Source organism: Phaethon aethereus (genome assembly GCF_964289735.1).
Source record: "Phaethon aethereus genome assembly, chromosome: 2".
Classification (NCBI taxonomy): domain Eukaryota; kingdom Metazoa; phylum Chordata; class Aves; order Phaethontiformes; family Phaethontidae; genus Phaethon; species Phaethon aethereus.
Window position 1 is genome coordinate 148,611,264 of NC_138582.1, and position 21,953 is coordinate 148,633,216.

General features: G+C 39.8%; 1 protein-coding gene across 1 annotated transcript in view; it reads right to left on the reverse strand.

Moving 5' to 3' along the window:
• The window catches only part of CUBN (cubilin), a gene marked incomplete at both ends in the record, with an annotated part of 146,140 nt that overhangs the window by 37,501 nt on the left and 86,686 nt on the right, over nucleotides 1–21,953 (reverse strand). The window contains 16 exons of the mRNA XM_082015338.1: nucleotides 1,380–1,586; nucleotides 2,571–2,742; nucleotides 5,576–5,757; nucleotides 6,662–6,802; nucleotides 7,104–7,313; nucleotides 9,007–9,185; nucleotides 10,216–10,390; nucleotides 11,664–11,847; nucleotides 12,156–12,346; nucleotides 13,223–13,369; nucleotides 13,704–13,901; nucleotides 15,002–15,191; nucleotides 16,752–16,933; nucleotides 18,223–18,428; nucleotides 20,613–20,745; nucleotides 21,020–21,148. Coding sequence (XP_081871464.1) covers nucleotides 1,380–1,586; nucleotides 2,571–2,742; nucleotides 5,576–5,757; nucleotides 6,662–6,802; nucleotides 7,104–7,313; nucleotides 9,007–9,185; nucleotides 10,216–10,390; nucleotides 11,664–11,847; nucleotides 12,156–12,346; nucleotides 13,223–13,369; nucleotides 13,704–13,901; nucleotides 15,002–15,191; nucleotides 16,752–16,933; nucleotides 18,223–18,428; nucleotides 20,613–20,745; nucleotides 21,020–21,148 — 2,826 coding nt within the window. The remainder of the gene's footprint in view (nucleotides 1–1,379; nucleotides 1,587–2,570; nucleotides 2,743–5,575; nucleotides 5,758–6,661; nucleotides 6,803–7,103; nucleotides 7,314–9,006; nucleotides 9,186–10,215; nucleotides 10,391–11,663; nucleotides 11,848–12,155; nucleotides 12,347–13,222; nucleotides 13,370–13,703; nucleotides 13,902–15,001; nucleotides 15,192–16,751; nucleotides 16,934–18,222; nucleotides 18,429–20,612; nucleotides 20,746–21,019; nucleotides 21,149–21,953) is intronic.

Consider the following 21,953-nt stretch of genomic DNA (forward strand, 5'->3'; position numbering starts at 1 on the left):
GTGTTGTATGGGTAACTCAAAAGAATTTTACACATCTCAGCTTCATTTGGGGTCTCTCAGATAATGTACTGTTGAATTGGATCTTTCCCCATATTCACATCTGCTGTGTTGAGAGTCTAAAACAGCACCTGCCTGAGTTTCGTGATATTCTGCACTATTTGCATCTCAGTGCTCATTAAATGTTATTTGTCAGCATACACAGATGAATTATGGCATTCTGCCTTTGACACGAGACTGGTAGTGAAACCGAAGATCCATTAGTATGGTCAAAATGAACATTACTATTTAGATGACAAAACTGTGTAGAGCAACACAAGACTACATTTTTTCCTCTTTCCTTTGACTGTATTGCCTGGAGGCCTGAGGTTCATAAGTGAGAGTAGTGGGAACTAATGAGTAATGGACCAGATAGGCTGTTTATTATTTCCCAGCTCCAGTGCATATGTGGGAGGGAATTGTTAGGCTACGCAGCTATGCATGCTTTGGCTCTACACAGGACAAATTGATGCTATACAACCAAGAGCTCTCATTCAAATGAATGCAAATAAGGATGTAACAGATTCATGCTCTCAACCCCTCACACCTTTCAGAAACTATTTCCTGGTAAATTAGAACCTGCTCTCTCTGGGACTCAGAGATACAGCCCCTCAGTGAAGGAGACAGATGGAGCTTTCATGCTATTCTTGGCATTAGCTGAGCAACTTTCATATGACATTTCCAGTTGGTTGTTCTTGCAGATAGCTAAAGATGCTCAAATATACAGAGATATTAATCCTGTTATTGTTTTCCTTTTAAATGCTTTAGTCTGTATTTTGTGATGCAGTCTCACAGGAAATAAGGATTTGTTTTTGGAAAATCATCTTATAGGGTACAAAAGTGGGGTATGAAGTGGGTATGCAGCCCAGAGGCTATGAATAATTAAAGCATTCTTTACTCCACTCCTCCTGCCCCTGGAGATATTTCAGGAGCAGGGATAGAATGGGCTGTGGACCAAATTGTTTTGATGACTCCAACTTCTCCTGACTGACATCTTTCAAGGGAGATGAAGTGAAATTTGTATTGTCCCTTGTAAAGAGAGAGTCAGGTGTGTATTGCAACCACCAAAACAATTTATCACCCCAAGATACCTATCCAGTTTTCCATTTTCTTCCCTGAAAGAAGGGTGACCAAATCCATGCATCCATTGCTCCGGTAGTGAGCATCCATCCCACCCCTGGTCTAAGAGGCAATATGGAAGGCATGCATGTGAACACTCTCAAATGTACAGATCCTACAACAGTCACTCTCTGCAAATATATATGAACAAGATTTGGCACAAATGCAGTTGCACAACTAGAATCTTGATAGGCTTTATCCATTCTCCTGCTGAATATACAAACCTATTCGTAACTCTAGGTAGTCGTACTGGCAGTCCTGGTGATGTTCCAAGTGGAAATCCTCAAAATATATATATGTGGAGGAATTATAGTGGGAGGGGTTTTCAATGGTCCATTCACAGTTCAGGTTACTTGTGTAATTTTTGACACCATCATAACCAGGAGAAGAGAAATTCCCACCTGCGTATCCCATCAGGGTTCCACCACAAACTGCAGAAACAAAATATAATTTATTTTAAAACAGTAATAATTTTTGTATTAAGAGAAATCTTGCCCCTGTTTATTCAGATATGCTCATGTCAGAAAGCATATGTTCTGATTAGATCAAAACTTTTTCCATCTTCTTCCCTTTTTATAATTTACTGCTGTGTACAAGAGAATTCTTGTCTAGTGTCCTGGAATTTATTGGCAAATCTTTAAAAACACATGTGTAAAGCAAAGAAACAACAATTATGCATGGTATCAAATAAAATATTTCAGCAGTGCCATATATACAACAAGCATTATTTAACATTTTGATAAAATCCCACTGCAGCTCCAGTTCTGTATTGCTCAGCCCTACCCACTAACTAATTCTAAACTCAAGAGGAGATTTTTCTGGAACATGCCCTCAAGAGCAGTACACTCGTGGTACAGTAGGATGGTTGGGGGGGAGTTGGAAAACCAAGTTCAAAAGACTCAAAGCTGCAGTAGCAAGGCTCTGCCAGCTGCCTCCTCTCTGGAGGCTGAGCTTGCAAAAGTAGGTTAGCTGCACTCTTTCACAAGCTACAATAAATTAATTACTCCCCTGAGTAATAAGGAAGCACTCGAATTATTCAATTTGTCTATGGCACTATGCTTTTTGGATCTTTTCATGGAATAAGGCCACTTCAGACCACGTCTTACTCAAGACTAAGTACAAAACAATAAATCAGTTGTGAGAGTAAGGACTGTGATCCATAACAGAGGTTGTTCTTTCTATTTGAAGTTTGACATAATAGGCACATGAAGTCCATAAGTCCCAGAGATTCCCCATTTTTTAAAGTCCTTTCAACTAATTAAAGATACATGTCTACTCCCATCCAGAGATGTAAGAGAGATAGAAAGGTATCAGGATTTGTTATCTGTTTAGGTCATTTTTTTGACATGTGCCAGTACTTCAAGTATGAAAAGACTCACCAAAGATCAATCACTTAAATCAAAAACACACACTACCTGCGTCTTCACTAGATGTGTATGAGACACTGAAGCCTCTGGTTGCATGGGACATATCTGTCACCAAAATGACTTTCATTGTGTTTCCAGAGGATTTCACCTCAGTGCCTGGATTTACCTCACCACACAACTTGGCCAGCTGGGGAGAGTTCTGTCTGAGGCCATTGTAAACCTGTTGGGTCAAAATAAACTCTTATGAGATCAAAATACAGTCTTATGAGCATCTCCTGTATCATTTAACAGTGCTTCATATCTTTAATACAAAGTTCATTGATGTCCCTCATAGCAGGTTAGTTCCCAGATCTACTCAAAACCTTGGAACAAACTTCCATTGCCTTGAGTGGATGAGGCTCTGAAGTAAAATATCAGAAATACCTTGCTTATTTAGGTGAAACACAAATACATTCCCTCTCTCCCTCTTTTTTTTAGTTTTTAAAAACAGAAATGGAAACAGTTTTATTGGGAAAAATACTGTATTTTAGCTCAATATTTATCTCTTCAATCAATAATGCCAGCTACTGGTCATATTCATCCTATTTCAAATAGTCATCTTTGTATTCTTGTTAAAGCCAACATCAGCTTTATCAAAATCTCCTCCAACATATTGAGTGATGGTGGGCATTTTTTATTAATTCAAACATTTCACTTTTTGATGATCCCAGATGTATTTTTCTCAGTTTCTTTCATACAGCGTTTAGCCTAGGAGTTAATGTCCTTCTTTCTACTACTATCTCAGCAGTGCAAGTAAGGCAGAAATGACGTTTCCCACTGAGATTTGGAATATGTTAGAGTGCTGAAAGCACAAAAGCTGGCAGGACAAATCTTCCTTTAAGAGATCATTAATTCATTAATCGATAAAAAGCCAGCTTCCCATGGTCTGTCTAAAGCATCTGTGAAGGAAAACAAGGGAAACATCATCTACAAATCACAAGGGAGAGCTACTTCACCCCCTCACACTTGTGCATGGGCTAGCTTCTGATCATACTAAAACTAATTCCTGTGTTTGCCCTGCTAATCTGAACAAATGGGAAACTAAACTAGATCTCCCATTCCTGCAATTTCGTAGATGAATCATATTTTTGAGGAACTTGTACATCTGACCAGGTCCAGTTCTGTGTGCCAGGTTTGATTCTTTTTTGCACTTGATAACGAAAAACCTAAAATAACCATGATAAAATAACCAGTATCTATCTTTTTGGAGATGGAGGGTGATAAAGAGGCAGCATTTCTTGGGGGTTCCATATCTTTCTTTCAGAACATGCAAGGTCCGAGCCAGTAGTAGCCTTTTGTTGCAATCTGGCTTTTTCTCTTTTTCTCTTTTTTTAATTGACAACAATAAGTAACAACAGCAGTAACAACCTCCAAAGTCAAGGGAGACCTCTAGCTGACTGATGGACTTTGTGTCCACAAAAAGAGAGACATTGAAAGCTTTTAAAAACCCCAGAGCTTTTTTCCATAATCGATAAAGAGCCCATTCCAATGATTCTTCGAGTCACACAGAATCACAGAATCACACAGAATCACTAAGGTTGGAAAGGACCTTCAAGATCATCAAGTCCAACCATTAATCCAGTGCCACCATGTCCCCTAAACCATGTCCTGAAGCGCCACATCCACACATTTTTTGAACACTTCCAGTGATGGTGACTCCACCACCTCCCTGTGCAGCCTGTTCCAATGCTTGACCACCCTCTCGGTGAAGAAATTTTTCCTAATATCCAATCTAAACCTGCCCTGGGCAACTTGAGGTCATTTCCTCTGGTCCTATCACTAGTTACTTGGGAGAAGAGACCAACACCCACCTCGCCACAACGCCCTTTCAGGTAGTTGTAGAGAGCGATAAGGTCTCCCCTCAGCCTCCTTTTCTCCAGACTAAACAACCCCACTTCCCTCAGCCGCTCCTCATAAGACTTGTGCTCCAGACCCCTCACCAGCTTCGTTGCCCTTCTCTGGACACACTCCAGCACCTCAGCATCCTTCTTGTATGAGGGGCCCAAAACTGAACACAGGATTCAAGATGCGGCCTCACCAGTGCTGAGTACAGAGGCACGATCACTTCCCTACTCCTGCTGGCCACACTATTTCTGATACAGGCCAGGATGCTGTTGGCCTTCTTGGCCACCTGGGCACACTGCCAGCTCACGTTCAGCTGGGTGTCAACCAGCACCCCCAGGTCCCTTTCTGCCGAGCAGCTCTCCAGCCACTCCTCCCCAAGCCTGTAGCATTGCATGGGCTTGTTGTGACACAAGTGCAGGACCCAGCACTTGGCCTTTTTAAACCTCATGCAGCTGACCTCTAGCCATCGATCCAGCCTGTCCAGATCCCTCTGCAGAGCCCTCTTACCCTCCAGCAGACCAACACTCCCACCCAACTTGGAGTCATCTGCAAACTTACTGAGGGAGCACTCGATCCCCTCATCCAGATCATCGATAAAGATATTGAACAAGACCGGCCCCAGAACTGAGCCCTGGGGAACACCGTTTGTGACCAGCCGCCAGCTGGATTTAACGCCATTCACCACAACTCTCGGGGCTCGGCCATCCAGCCAGTTCCTCACCCAGCAAAGAGTGCACCTGTCTAAGCCATGAGCCACCAGTTTCTCCAGGAGAATGTTGTGGGAGACGCTGTCAAAGGCTTTACTAAAGTCCAGGTATACAACATCCACAGCCTTTCCCTCATCCACTTGGTGGGTCACATGGTCATAGAAGGAAATCAGGTTGGTCAAGCAGGACCTGCCTTTCATGAACCCATGCTGGCTGGGCCTGAAGTCCTCCCCTCTGCCTGGACCACAATTTCAAAATTACTACACTCTAAATCAAGCAGATGAGTTTAGACATGCTGCAGAGCTAACTTTGTCTCATTTATCTGTTTTCCCTGGATTAAATTATGATTTATCTTAAAACCAGATGTAGACCTATAAATGATATTTCAGTTCTATTACATCCATTAATGCTCCATTAAAGGGATTAGGAAGAGCATTTTCTGCCTTCATGCCCAATACTCACAGCCACATAATCTGATGAGCACCTCCAGTGTTGTTCAATTTTCATATCATTAAAGGTTAGAGTCACACGTCGGCCTTCTTCCACCATGATCCTCCATTCACATACTCGATTATGTGGGTACAGGTTGGGATAGTTGGGTGAAGTAAATGTTCCAACAGGGGCAGTAAAATCCCCACCACATTCTGAAACACCCAAACATTGGGACACTTCTTAGAGTAAAGCATTGCTTATAGAGTTAAAGCAAAAAAAACACATTAATAATGCAAGAAAAAGAGATCCTGAGAGGCTGATTTGGTATGCCTATCCTGTCCATATGTTCGTCTAAACATCTAAGTTCCAGCCATAAATGTAGTTGAATATTAATTGACCATAGCAGCTCCTTTTAGTCCAATTTTCAGAATTCCCTTCTCTGAAGGGTTCATACCAGACTTCAGAAGCCTGAGTGACCCACAGGCTTTGATAGAAGCCTCTCACTGTGGCAGGACTGAGACATTTCTGCCTTTCAGATGACTGGGCAGAGCTACACAGAATGAGCAGGGTCTTAGAGCGGGTAATGATGTAGGATGTGCTTTTTCCTCTGCTGGTTAACAGAGGTAGAGAAAAAGTTTTCAGGGATTTTAAGCAACACTTTTTCACTACAGTTATTTTGTGGTTTTTTCTGTCTTTGTTATGAACATCAAATTGTGCTCTGAGGAAAGAACACTAAAGGTCTTGGGTATAGAGTGCATTTTTCTTCTGAGACTAATGATATAAATTTACCATCTTAAACTTGGTTTCCTTTTAAAATACAGAGATATAGCTTAATGGAGAACAGTGGGAGATCTATTTCTTTTACTCACTCCCACAGACTCCTGCTGATTAGTCTAATCTGTGTATCCACCTGCATTAAACTTTTGCTAATAGAGTTTCTCTTCCATGGTTGCATAACAGGGTCCTGGGAGTGGAATAACATTCTTTCAGAGTTTTAAGAGCAAATACAGACCATTCCAAGAATAAGTGATCTACAACTTATATTGTATTAGTGCAATTGTGGTCTGCGATATATGTTGCTTCTCTGAAAGTAACTTGCAACCTTACAAATCCAACCTTCAGTACTGGAATCAAAGCGCAGTCTGAATCCTCGGGCATTGACTGATCCATCAGTGACAAACTTGACATAAGCAAAACTGTCAGAGGTGTCCACAGCATCAGGGAGAGTATTACCACAGTACCTGCCCAACAAATTTCCTGCAAAGATCAAATAAAGACAGACAATTTTATATCAATATATTATTTATATTTATATTGAAGGATCACTTTCCAATTTAACTGGACAGGCAGGAGTATACTAAAAAAATCAAGTTGTTACTGGAAGTAGAAGGGTTTTGTTTGCCTTACTTTGTTTTAGCAGGCAAGGCAGACAGAAGCAAATACTGTACATTGAAAAGGCTCACTTTGTAACCCAAAGGGAATTGCTTTCAGGAACCTCTGGTGAGGTTTCATAGTAGTAGTAGGGAAGGGAAGACAAATATTGAAATAATTCTCAGACCAGAAGCGTTGTATTCTCGGATCTCCACAAAGTCATTTGTGCACTCGGAGGAGTTTTGAATATCTAGGCCTTCCAGTCTGATGGTAAGATAGTGGCCCCTGGGACCCTGCAGAAACCATTCACACAGCAGGTTGTCTTGGTAATGAAGCTCAGGATACCCCACACTTTCAATGACGCCAATTTGTGCTATCATTGTCCCACCACAGGGAGCTGCAAAAGGAAGAACATTGCTTGGTTGACTGAAGGTCCTCAGAGAGTTGACCTTTCTCCAAAACAAGACTTAAAGCTAAGACACAACTGACTTGTTCTTTAACTGTGGTAAGAGAACAGGAGTTGCCTTCCAGTTAAAAATCTTTCACGTTCTCCTTCTAATTCAATGAGTCCTAATTTGTTGCAGGTTATGTTTTTTTTCCACACACCCCTTTTCATTGCAAGAATCACTTCCTCTCTGTTATATTTCTTACTAATTTGAATAAACTCACGAAGTTCAAGGTCTAGATCTATATCTCTACCCATGTCCATATTTACCAGAAAATCTTGGAAAGCTATATCAGATAATTATACAGAAATTTAGTTTGCTAAATGTGGATCTAAATTTTTTATGGCTAACAAAAGTTGACTGCTGGTTTGGGCCTAGAGCTATGGTTCAGATTCCTCTTCTCTTTCCTGCAGTCCCTTCCTGTTCACATGCCACTGCTTGTGATGCCTTGGTAAGGGATCACTGCACAATTCAGGAAACAGCTACTTATTTTTTATTTTCTCTCTCTGAAAACTCATTTCTCTGTGGTACCTGCAAGCATAAGTTCATAATACTAAGGTTTACAGCAAATAATATTCCCAGGTGGAATTTATTGGATTTTACAGTGTATTCTGTCTATCTGCTAGTTACAATCTTTTTGTGGCAATAACAGTTCTGCTCATACTGTCTGCTCTTTTGAATGATTAGTACTTTGTTCCAGGATGACTGGCATACAGCTGAGATACTGCAAATCTGTTATGGATAAATATAAATTGTGGCTTTGTACACCAACAATGTTTTCTTGCAAGTTGCTTCAGTTTTCACATTCAGAAATATAATAGCACACTATATTGGCTTAAGTGTTTGAGATCTAACACAATCAGAAAAATTTGGTGTAAAGCAATATAGTCCACTACTTTGCCTTTGAGAAATTAACAGTCCTAGACTTTCCTATATTAGTGCTAACATATAACCACTATTCTTTGAATATTATTAACATTATCCAAACCAGAAAAGTAGCATATTTCTGCATCTGATCAAAGACTATTTTTAACTTTATTTTAAAACTTTGCTAGTGCTTTCTAATGCTGTTTTTGCACCTTGAGAGCAAATAATTTAAAAGTATTTCTTTTCCCAGCTGACAAATAATGGCTCTTACTGTTCGTTCCTTTTTCAGTTCATTGTTGTACTGCCCCTGTTTGTCTAGCAGCATTGTTATTACAGGTTGATTTACATTTACGTAAAGAAGTTCCTAATTTGGTCTTCTCCTGACAGCTTTCAGCTGTTCTTTGCATTCCCCTTCAGGAACCTGCTCATGAAAATGACACTAATTTTGCATGCTGAAAATCAAATGTAGACCTTTTTTTCTACTGCCCCTTTAATAATTGTCTTTTACAAGAAGTTATCCAGTCTTTGTTTCCACTGCTGCAGATCTATGAGCACTTTCCTATTCCTATTTCCATAATTTTCACCTCTTGCTAGGTGCAGAACATGCTGATGTTAACCCGTATGATGATTATGATGCTTTAGCTCTAACACTGATTGAAAGAGGCATGTATCTGTCAGTCCACCTCACAGGCATGATTTAAGCCCTATTACAAAAGCCTGACACTTGAGACCAAAATCTTCTCTAAAATCAGAGAAATCGATAAATGCAAGCATTACCGATGGAGTATTTAGCGTTGAATCCCACGTGCGTGGCACTGCTGTCAGACCTGAACCGCAGGTACAGGACAGCTCCTGAGGATCTGTGTGAGCCTGGCATCAAACCTCCACACAGCTTGGCAATGATGGGGGCAGTGGAATCAGCGCCATTGCGTAGCTCTAGGTAACTGGAAGTGCAGCTAGAAGAGGAGAGAATTTTCCGTTCAATATATAGCAGTAATGGTTTGAAATCATTTCAGTATGTGCACAAAGCCATGAAGCTCTAGTGAATTAAATCAGTTTCCATGCGGTGTGACCAGGACAGAATTAACAAGTTCATTATCAATGGTAGTTATGTAATATTTTGAATCAAAAGAAGTGCTAGAAACATTAAGAAAGATTCATCCCAAGCCCAGTCTATGATCAGATCAGATCTTGCAGAAGTCCTGGCGGGGGGTGTGAACAGCACTGATAAAGCAGTTGTGACCATCTTTAACATCTTTTTTTTGGCAGCATTCAGATTCAGCAGATATTCCCTACTAAGTCTCACTGATGACTGTTGAATTAAGGAACAGATATAAGACAGATAAAGGGATTGGGGTTTACTTAGGTAGGCATAGAAAGACCCAAAACATCTTAACTAACAGCTTTGCCTTCAGAATGGTGCAGTGTCCTGGGAAGCCAGAGAGAAAGAACAATTTTGGGATTCTCCATCCTGCACCATTTTTTCTGGACATGGTGAGGCTCACCTTTGCCATATAGTGGACCAACCCCAAATCAATGAAGTTACATCAGCTGGAAAATAGGCCTTGTTTTATGCTTCAGGCAGGGGTGCAAAACATGTAGACCCATTGCAAATCAGCAGACAGGCCACGGAAGAAAGAGACAAATTGGTGTGGTCGTAATCCATTGGATTTAAAAGTACCTGGGAGTCAAAACAGCTGAAAATCTGAATATGAAGGGACTAGAGGGCACAAATTTTACGGAAAGCACCTTTCTACCATGGATGCTTCCTCTCTGTCTCTTATGTTGGTTTCTGTCATGCCCTGCCAATTCCTAGCAATGTATACCAGCGGCCTGATAGCTTCAGGGATATCTCTCAAAAATTCCTAGAACCTTTGATTGTAAATCTGCAAACACGTTCTGGAAGGAATTAGAGAAAGTAACAGGGAAAGAAGAATCAGAATGGAGTCTCTGAAGAAACACAGGTATAATAATGTGGATGTATACTTTGGTGAAGGTTCAATGTAAAACTGATCTTCAAATTGCAGCTCTACTGCACGTCCATTAGGAGCAGTTATCGTCCAGACACAGTCAGCATGCGGGGGATAATTGCTCGGATAGTTGGGGGAAGACGTATATCCACTGGGGTTGAAATCATTGATATAAATATTCCCTCCACAAGCTGGGAAAGAAAAGATCACCAATAAAAACCAACATGTTAAGGAAATGGGTGAGGCATTAAAAATATGAGTTATCACTATATTACAACACACTTTCCTTTCAGTGTCATATAGTTACACCAAAACAGAATGCATTTTACTGCTTACCTAGCCCTCCTCATTTCCAAATGTTCAGGGCCCTGAATTAAATTACCATTAATTCTTCCTTGGATTGCTTCTAAACCAAGCAGGAAACATATTTCTTACCTTGTTCCTACCCCAGTTCCCAAGAGCTAGAAAGCCTACAAGTCAGACCCATCAGCGCTTCTGTGAATCATTCCCCACTTCTGCTTTCCAAAAATTGAAATGTCTGCTTGAGACAATAATGTATGTGTGAGGCATGCCAGTGAGAGGAAACATAAGGATTTGTTAAGGTCCTTTATCCTAGAAAAATACATTTATTTCGACCAGAACCTTTCTGTCAAAAAAACCCACCATGTTCTAGCAATACTGGTTTAATACAGGGTTTTAGTTAAATTTTCTAAATCGAAGTAGTAGAAATAGTATTGTACAGCTTCACGCATTCACCTCATGAATCCCCTACAGTAATGCTAAGAATGATTCTTTGCAGCAACAGGGAAAAGTAGGCCAAAAAAAAAAGCACTTAAAAATTTAAGTAGATTGACAGGTTGCCTTAGTTGTGTTTAGTTACACTGTTCAACAGGAGGTCTCCTGGTGTCCCAAGTGGCATGTGTCATGAATACAGTGGAATAACTGCAAATGCCAAGTCCCTGATTTACCCCTGGGACCTCAGTCTCCATTTTTTTCAGTCTTTCAAAAAATGTTAGCTCTGGCAGGGACTGTTATTTTCTCATCTGAGACTAAAACTTGTGAGAAACTTTAGCACCTTTCTAGACACTAGCCTAAATCATTCCTGACATCATTTAGCATTTGCACTTGAACTATATGTTCAAAATAATGTTCTTGTTTCCAGCTTTTTTTCCTTTCCTGTATGAATTTTGAACATCTCTTCCTAACTATAGATGCTATTTCCCTGCTAAAGGGTTCCCCATAAGTTATTATTTTTTTTACTTTAATAGTGTTACCTGGAGCTGGCTCTTTTTATGAAGGAAAAATTTGAGAGTAGGCTTGGAAGTCATGCACTAAACAAGGAAACAGGACATTGTTGCAGACATCTGATTTTACCAGGGTTGGGGCTTATAACAATAACCTCCTTTAAGAGGGCAAACTTCAAGTTATATCTATTGAGTTGCAGAATTTATTTCCTAGGCTTACCTAGACTCTTAGCCTCGTATTTCAGTTTGAATCCTTGACCCTCATTCCTGCTGTCAGAAATGAAGCGGATAAACAGCTGATTGTCTGTGGTGTACATGGTAGAGATGGAGCTGCTTCCACAAAACCGTCCATTCCCTCTTCCAGACACCAAAGGTGGAGCAGCATTATCTAACCCATTCTTCAACTAGAAGAAAAGAAATTGCTAACATTACTCAAACAAACATCCCTGGAATGTAAACTTTGAGCACACACCATATCGATGCTTCCATCCATGGGAAAACAATAACCTAGTGATTAATTAATGCACTCTCTAATAAATAGGAGGGTGGAGGGCAGGGGGGAGAGACAGAGAGAGAAGTAATAATCTCTGTGGTATTTCTCTTTGGTATTTCCACCCCTGGATAACCTGGGCTGCCGTACTGACATTGAAATCTATAAGATTGAGTAGCTTTAATAGCTTGGAGGATTTGGTTACCTAGCCAATAACCTCACCTCTACATAATCTCCAAGGCTGCAGGAAGTATCCTCACTCTTAACCTGGAAAGGCTGTTCAAAATGGACAGCAATGATAAATCCAGAGGTTACCACTACATGCCAGGAGCAATTCAGATTAGGAGCATAGTCTTGAGGGTAGTTGGGGGATGTTATCACACCCCTGCCTGTGTGAAAATAGCCTCCACAACCTGAGGAAAAATGAGTTGAAGCAAAGAAAAAAATATTAGCATCAACTATTTACATATTCATTTAGAGGAAACCTGTGTTTCTTAAAAGGAAGGTGTGACAGTAAAAGCAAAGTTGAAGCACGTATATGAAGATTTGAGAGGCATAAAGCAACGCACACAATGAATAATCTCCCAAATACAAGCTAATAGATTGCAAGATGACACACACCAAACAAACTTACAGTGGGATTCAGTTCTCAGACTTAACAGACAAGTAAGCAGGCAGCTATGCCAGGGACCTCCCATGACATAAGCATATTGTTACACTGTCTGAGTACATTGCTTCTAGCCATGGACCAAACCACTATCACCTACTCAGGCTGCCAGTCAGAAAAACTTCCCTTGGCTGACCATTGTTATCCTAACACCTTCCTTGGTGCCTCAGCCCATTCAGGAATCTGCTGTCATGCCTGAGTGCATGTGGGAGGAGTGCCACTGGAAATTGCTGACATTCCTGCTGGAACTTACACAGCTTTCTGCATCTGTCTCTCTCTGTTTTGTGTCTATGCTTTGAGTCATTTATTTCCCTCTCTTAGGCATTTTTTCACCCTTCAGCTAAGCTGTTATAAACTTAGGCATACACTTTTTTTACTTCTGAGAAGTGACTGGTCTCATTGAATCATGCTTTGTATTATAAGGCTGGGAAAATAGCAAATTTTACCTTTGCAGAGTCAGACATGTAATAATGCATATTCATGAGATGTGAATAATTGGTCTATGTGATTAATTAGATAGACTGTAGACAGCTGTTAAAAATGCCAGAGTTTTTTCTTTCCTTACCCTGTTGTTAGCAGCAAGGCAGACATTAGTCTAGGGAGGAAGAGAAAGAAATCTTACTTTTGTGATAAGAAGCATTAAACCCAGCTCCAGTGACACTTGCATCTGACATGAAGTGGATGAACATCGCCTCTCCAGTTGATCTTATTGGTCCAGGAGGTTGTCGTCCACACAGAGTAGCCAGCACTGGAGAAACACTAGTGTCCCCTGAGATCAAAAGAAGACATGTTAGTGTTAAAACCAAATCAGTTCACATCTGCCTGTTGCTTACTGTGGCTTACACTTTCAGGCAAGTGCTTTTCAAGATTTTTAACCCCTTACAGATTGAGAAATATTTTTATAGACCACCAAATATCTTGCTAGACTTTGCTAATCTTATTTTAACTAGCAGAATGGCTCAGCATAGAGGAAGAATACTGATTTAGAGCATGTTCCCATTGATATCTAGATTGCTTAAGCTCAATGAACATGAGAATTCCAGGTACTGGGACCTTTGGTATCTATTGCATGCTGTTCGGATAGAACAAGATTGGCTTCTAACCGTCTTGGATAATAAGTTTGTCATAGTTGCATGAGCTGTGAGATTCTATGTCTAGGGACAGGATATTGAACTCCACAGTGGATCCAGGAGCTCTGATAAGCCACACACAATCAGCAAAATTTCTGTAATTCATGGGCCAGCCCGGTGAGAAGAGGAATGAAGGTGTTTCTTCAGTTGTTACAGTCCCTCCGCATGCACCTGTCACATACAAAAAGACAAAAGTGAAAGCATCCTCTTTTTAAACTGAACACTCCCCTCACATAATTTAAGATGACAATCCTATAATTAAGTGCAATGGGGGCACAGTGATGATATGCCTAGTCACTGGAATGCATTTCTTCAAGCATTGCTTCTGTTTGGACTGGGAGTACAAAACCTGAAAATCCTGACCTATACGAATGTTCCTGTGCTATCTGGTGTAGCAATGATGTGACCTGTTTGACCATCAAGAATACCTAGCAAAAGACCTAAGAGCATCTACCACAGTTTAGCACAGGTTGCATATCTGAAAGGAATGGTGTATACATAACCAATAATACAGAAACAATTTAGACCTTCTTGGAATTGAAGTAGTTTCCTTTCTCCACTCCTAATGTCTCAGCTATGTTTAGACCAAGATGGAGTCCTTGCTGGGGTATCTAGTGGCTCAGTGCTCTCCCAGCACATAAACCCATTACATGCTGCCACTATCCGGCAAAACACTTAAACCCATTACATACTGTACTATCCTGCAGAGCCCTAGGGATATTTAGTCCCTCTGTCCCCAGAAATCTGCCTTCAGATTAAGAAAGACGACATTGAACTGTGTCCTAGTTAGTCTCAACTTTCTCTTGTTGAACTTGCTGAGAAAAACATCAATGGCACAAGAAGCACATTCCCTCTCCTTTCAGGAGCTGCCTGTCAGAGGCACATGATCATACTTAGCATGTTCTTATTTATGGATATGAGATGCATTATAGTGAAAGGTTTCATATCACAAGGGCCAGTGATTTAAGAATGGTATTTCAAGAAGGATATTTTGTCATGAAAGCATATAAAATATTTAGTTTTCATTAAATAGAATGCCCCTCTATCAACTTGCTTATTTTTAAAACACTGTAATACAGTATATCTGACAGTCCCTAGAAATTGTTTTAAAAAGCTATTAAAATGCTTAACTAAAATGTCAATGAAAGCTTTCCCTCTGCTAGTACCTAGGGCTTTCCCTTGTGGTGAAGTTGGTTTGTAGTCTTTTTAAGTAAAGCTCAGTATATCACTGGCTATATCACTTTTAACTGTGCAATCCACTGAAAACCCACCTCTAGCAATGGTGTGTGTAACAGCAGAAGCATCCACTGCATACCATTCCAAGAGAAAGCCTTTTCCAGTTACAGATGAATCTGACTGGAACTGGATTGTCATCGAACTGCCAGAGGACACAAAAGAAGCAGGGTCTGCACCACAGTATGTTGCAATAGGACGAGAATGAATGGTGGGCCCATCATAAACCTGCAGAGAGAAGAATGGTGCTGTTCCTCACACAGGCAGATTTTGATGCACCCCACACTCAGCAAGTTTCCAAGAAGAAAATTACCCTCTTTAAATGAATGAGGGATCTTTCAGCAAATCCCAGTTAGAGAGAGACCTCTCTTACCAAAACCACAACAAAATCTCCTTTTCCATTATATACTGTTACTTGTGAAGTTTGCACAGAAGAAGGATCTGAATGGAAGCCATCAAATGCAGCTCATTCCCCATCACAGGGCTGCTCTTTGGGGGCATGGACTGGCCTCCCATGTTAAAAAAGTCCACTGGTACAATCTTGTTCCTTGTTGAGGAAAAAACAACATGATCTGCAGGAAAAAAAGGCATTGTTTTTCTTTTGTCTTTTCCTTTTTCCCCCTGAGGAACACATATATTTTTAATTCTATCAAATAAATGTGCAATAATATTTTTTCATTTTATGTATTTGTAAGCCAAAATCTTGGCTGGTTAAAAGATGCTCCTCTTTTGCCACCTTTCAAAACTATTTGTGTTCTTGTCCTCTTCCCACTAGTAAAACATGTCCAGTAGAGAAAGCTAGGAAATAAACATTAACATTACGTTGAACATCTGATCCTTGAGTCAGGTTAAAGGTCAGGGTGATTCACACCCACTGAATGTCTAGCTGATTTAAGAAATTCATTTTGCTTTCAGAGGGACAAGCAAAGAAAGGCAGGCTGAGTTAGAAGAAAGAAGATGCCATTAAAATCTGACATGAAATGAAGGAAAAAGTTATATTTCCTTTTTGAATGAATATTAAATTTGGATATCAGTGAATTAATAATGAATTGAATATACTGAATATATTGAATTAGTATTACCTTTCTCTTTCCAAAAGATGAACAAAAAGGATAATTAGTGAATCAGCTGGTTAAAATAAAAAACAAATGAAAAAAACAAGAAGAGATTTAACTTATTTAACTAAGTAGCTATGTTTAGCAAAGTTCAGAAAGAAGTTGTGTCCTCTATTGCTCCATTTTGCTTAGCACCATGTGTGCTGTATTTTTTAGTCTGGTAAAAAGGCTAGACTGTGTTACAGGAGGGTACAGAAAAACAATCAAACGGGAAGAAAGAGGTACCTTCCTACTGCCAACAGCAAATTACTGATCCAAAGAGCAAAGAAGGTGCAAGTAAAGGATTGTTCCTTGTAGGATTTTAAAATAACCTCATTTTTAGAGACACTGAGGTGTTATTACCGCTGTTCATTATCAATTGAACCAGCACAGAGCAAAGTTCAATCTGGTATCTGACCTGAAATTCTTGATTTGAAAATTCAGGATTGTACCATTGTGGACTTATTAAAAATAAGTTTCAAATTTACAGATTGGAAATACCTGTTAGGGAGCCAAAGAGTATGTAACCCTTCCTATAGTTAATAATTATTGAAAAGACAAAAAAGCAAAAAAAAAAAAAAAAAAGCCACATCAGATCCTCGGAAATTCTTCCCATTCTTCTTCCTCATTTCTCTATTCTTCATTTTTATCAAAGTCAATTGAAAGAAGAGAACTTCTCGCAATGAAATCACACCTTTAGCTTGTCATAATGGCATCTGTGATGATTTTCGATATCCATCTGCAGGATACGGCCATGGATAACTTGTGAAGCATTAACACTTATTCGCCACTGGTAATTGGAATTGTGAGGGTAACTTCTGGGCCACTGTGGTGAAGCTATTTGTCCTCTGTTTCCCACAATGTCATTTCCATACACTGAAAAACAAGAAAGAGACAGCTAATGTCTCTAATTCACATAGATTAAAAGAAGCGTAGGGGCCTAGCCTGGAATATAGCTTTCATTTCAGCCCATCTAACTCAACGTATTTAAGACTAGACAGCGCTGTGAGGCATAGACATGTGTCTCAGACAGTCCTAGGATGCACATCTAATTATTTTCTCATTGCGAGGGATGCAGGTGTGCCCTTATCTGAACGAAATCACCCATTCAAGCCATGTGGGTCTACATGTAGGAGAGGTGGGAAGATGGCACATCTAAATTCCCTCCTGACTGCCTACTTCATGTTCATTTCTCCCCAAAAAGCATTAAATAATAAAATTATTATTTTAAAATGCCTTTGTGTGTTCTGGTGAAAAATCATTCTGATTTGATTGAGCTCTGAACTATTGGTAAGTCCTTTTAAAAAGGAGTAGTAAAAGTCTCAAAAGTAAGGAAAATTATTAGAAGTTTGCATAATCAGAATGGCTGCAGATGTTTAGCTTCAGCAGTCTGCTCATGCAGCAAGTCAGACTGATGTTTTCAATGGTCCCTTGAAATTCTGGAACTATAAAATGACATCATTTTCTTTTCTTCTAATTCTGCTCCCTGGTCGATGGCATCTAGGTCCAAACTGGAGGATGGACACTGTCGTACTCAAAAAGCAAAATGGAAAACTGGGAAAGAAATATTTTTTCTTAATTTGTCAATTGCCTAATAAATGGCAACATAAACATTAAATACCATTGCTTACTCTTAAGTAGCAAAGACATATGGTCAGAAATTTTTAACTCTAACAGGCTACTGGTAAACTTGGGTTGCCATAGAATTTTTTAGTATACAGCTCTTATTTGCATCTTCACAGCCCAATACTGCTGAACGAAGAATCTGAAAACCACATCATGAACTGTTAGAAAACAGTCAATGAAATAGAGGACATTTTATTTTCTGTCATCCATGGAATTTTTTGCTTCTGGAAGGATAATATGATCGATTTGAAAAAAAATTGTTTGTTATGATAATTTAAAAAGATAGAATGCCATGTCTAATTCTTCTGATTATTTTATACTTCATATACTTACATACACAAGTTCTGTTCTAACATGTTTTAGAGTATCCCTTTACATTCAGCAGATATTTTACAAAATACTTTAAGCAAATTCACAGCCTTGCTGACCTCAACAAATATTTTCTAATAGATTTTACAAAGCTAAATGATCACTTTTTTGAATCATTTTGAAGTGTTAAGGAAGAACAATAGTTTGTCAATTAAATAGCATTTACTTACAGTGAGAGAATGTGGCCCTGAAGCCAACATCAGTGCCTGAGCTGTCTGAGACAAATTTGACCCACAGGACATGTCCAACAGTAGATGTATAATTTGAAGGCAAGGAGCTCCCGCAGAATCGTCCTGCCAGCATGCCTGCATCGTTCCCTTCACGAATCTCCAGGTAATCTTTGGTGCAGCCACTACTGTCTTCCACCTGAAACGCTCTGTTTCATAGCAGTAGAAGAGCATTAGCACGCATATGACTGGCACATACTTCAGAGTTTACCCTGCTATGCCACTAATCCCCCTGTAGCTGGTATCCTACTGTAACAGTTAAGAGGGAAGCAACAAAACCTTCCAGAACCCAGAATTCACTTCTCATCACCTGGCAGTGCTACTGATACAGGGCTCTCTCTTTTCGAGCCCCTTATTTTACGACAGAGCTTCAGTTTGCAAAGTTATGATTTTTAAAAAGTTCTCAAACCCTTATGATATTTCTTGGTTCTCCAACAACAACCACGAAACACAGAAAGCCTCTGTTATATAAACCAGATTTTTAATATAAGCCCAGGTCAGACTATTTACTGGGTGCACATCTATTGGGTGCGGAAAATACTTTTAGCCTTACAAATCAGTTTGCAGCCCCTTCATACATGTATTATTTCAGTACACTCTCTGGTGAGAAAACAATTTCCAGAGGCCTAGATTCATTTGTAGTTAACACCTCAGAGCTCAGAAATCCCTTAGCAGTTTCTCTAGAATTATGAAATATTACTGTTTCTCTGGCCTGAGTTTCACATAGCTGGGTGTGCAAAATAATAATAAGGATTGCTATGAACTCTTCTAAACTAATTTTTACCTTAGAAATGGAATGGGATTTAGTAATCAAATTACAAATCCTTAATTATTGCACCAAGCTGAACGCTAAATATATTCTAAAAATCATTATTTGTTATTCTAAGTGAACTGCTTTGATTCAATCCCATATACTTTTCAGAAGCACGCTATGAATATATAGTAAAAATTCCAGAGAGTGCCTCTTATAACCAATGCCCCAAATATTTGTGCTTTCTGATTTTCTGTGAACAACTCCCCCCTTTTAGTCCTGAATATAGCCATATGTGTTCAGTGTACACATGCTTTGAAATGGTTCCAACCACTCACCTGGATATACTTCAGACTAAATTAAAGCTAATTCTCAAATTGCAAGACAGGCATTTCTGCTCAGACCGAGCTGAAGAAAATGAATGCCTCATGCCAACAAAACTGTATAAACCCCTAATATTTAATTAAATAAAATAAATACTGCTTTCTAACACAATTACTCCATGCTTTCCAGTATTTTCAGCTTGCCTTTCAGCTATGTGTAACTGAAGAAAAAGAGTTTACATCCACTCAGTGTCACTTTATATAACTGAATATATGTTCCAATGACCGTTTCTGCTTCACACTAGATTTCTGTTCTGGTTCTGAAAAGTTGTTATTCATTATTTTCTAGCAAATATTTTGGAAAATGTTTCCAGGCTGTAGTACTTTTTCTCTGCTTTGGTGAGTAAAGGAGGAATAGAATGTCCTTTTTATTGAGTTAGTGAATCAGTATGTGCCTAACAAATTGCACCTTATGCAGTCAGCATGTTACTGGGCAAATTTTCCTTTTGTCCTGATTAACTGTAAATGCAGGTTTCAGAACTACTTTTCTTATCCTGCTGATTCTTGATAAGCTTTGCAAAGGGTCAGCGCTCTCTTTCTTGGCAGCAGCCATTGTTTTATGCCAGGAAACAGAGAGGCTCAGAAATCCACATCATGCTTAAGGAACAACGTAAGGACCCTGGTAAAGGACTCCACATTGTTCTGTGGATCACGCATGACTTTCCTGTCAGCAGTGTTCAAAGGAAAGATGCTTTGCTGAAGGGAAAATAAAATTCCTTCAGATACTCTCCTGGCCCCTGTTGTACCTCCACTGTTATAACTGCTGGAGAAATTTTGAAGAGTTTAATATCAATTTTAACCCTACAATCTGTAGAGTATCTGGGCCCTTTATATTACTCAGCTATATAATAAATACTACAATGAATCTGGTAGCAAGGAAACAGTAGGAATTTCCTGTGTAAAGAAAAGGCAGAGCAATGCTAAATTTCCTCTTCTTGTTTGTGAGTGAATGAGAACTGGCTTCTTCAGCATCCCATGTTGCTCAAACAATAAACCACCCATTTATACAATGCTGTATATGCCCTAACATAAGCAATGACTAAGACAGAAGAACACTGATTGCAAGCTGCCACTAACCACTGCTGTGTTCTCTATGTCTCAGCTTTATCATCTGGTAATTACATTTCCTAATAAACACAGAGCATCCTTCCTTCAGGTCCCTTGAAGGGCTGAATAATAACCCCTGGCAATGCATTTACATGAAGGACAGCTGGAGCCGGTTGCCAGGGGAGCTGAGAATTGTCCAGACACACTCGGTGTTGAGCGGATATGGCTCGGGATAGCCAGGGCTGTTGAAAGCTCCTCTGTCCATGTGGAAAGTACCCCCGCAGGCTGCAACAAGAAGGAGACAGCAGAGGCTTGAGAAGGATGACATAAAAAAAAAATATCTTGACAGAGCCAGAGCATTTGCTAATCAAGCTAGCATTTCTCCTTGTCTCCTTGCTCTTTAGCTTGTTGATATACTTGCTGAGACCTTGGCCAAAAAGAGGAAGGGCAATAGGGGATTTTAAAAGAGGGAATGCCAGAGAGACAAGGAGATACAGGATCTGTTCTTTCTCTTAAAAGTGAGAGGCATAAGGTAGCAACACCTGTCATATGGACTTACATGATGATGATGCAGCATAGGTGGCATGGAAACCCCTGGCAGTAATGTTGTTGTTGGAGATGAAGTTCACCACCAAGGCATTACCAAAAGAAGTGACAGGATATGGTATAGTAGTGCCACAGTAACGGCCTGGAAGAGAACAAGCCAGAGAGGAAAAAAAAGAGTGTTCAGCATGTAATTACTATTGCTAATTTAACATTTGGTGTTAATGCCTGACAGCAAACAGGAGTAACTTTTGTTGTTTACAACTGCAGTTGTCAATTCAATCTACATAAAAATTAAATACTCCATTTCATTAGCAGAGAGCTCAACTCTGGTGGTAATTTTTTTTAACAGAGGAAGGACCTCCTGCACTCCAGACACCCTAGTCACTGGCTATTTTGTCATAGAGCTCATTTGTGTTCACTCTATCCAGAAATTACAGCCTAATTGGAAAAAAAAGATCCCATCAAATATATCTGACAGTAGTTTCCATTTCACTTGGTTGGTTTCTGATGAAAAAAACAAGTGACAAATAACAGACTAGTTCTCCTGTAATGGATTGTAACATGGGGATTAGGAATATGAATCATGATCTAGCAGAAAGGCATTTGACAGCAAAAAGAAAGATAGCAGCTAGTATGCTGGTTCTCTTGCCAAGTGAAAGCCGAGGGTAGGAGACCAAAAAAATGAATTCTGCTCTTAGTTACAAACAATTTAAATTGAGTGCAGCCCCAGTCCTGAAAAAGAAGTAGATACAAAAGTAGAGTAAGAGAGAGCATAATTAGGCACAGATATTCTGAATTTCCCAGAAAGGAATCTAAGGCAACCCTGGGTATGTGAGGGGAGTCAGGACCACCCTGTGGCACAGGCTCTCTCTTGGCTTCCTGGCAGTATAAACACTGAATTTTGCTGCTCCAGGCTGCTCCTGCCACTTGAAGGTGATGGCTCTGGA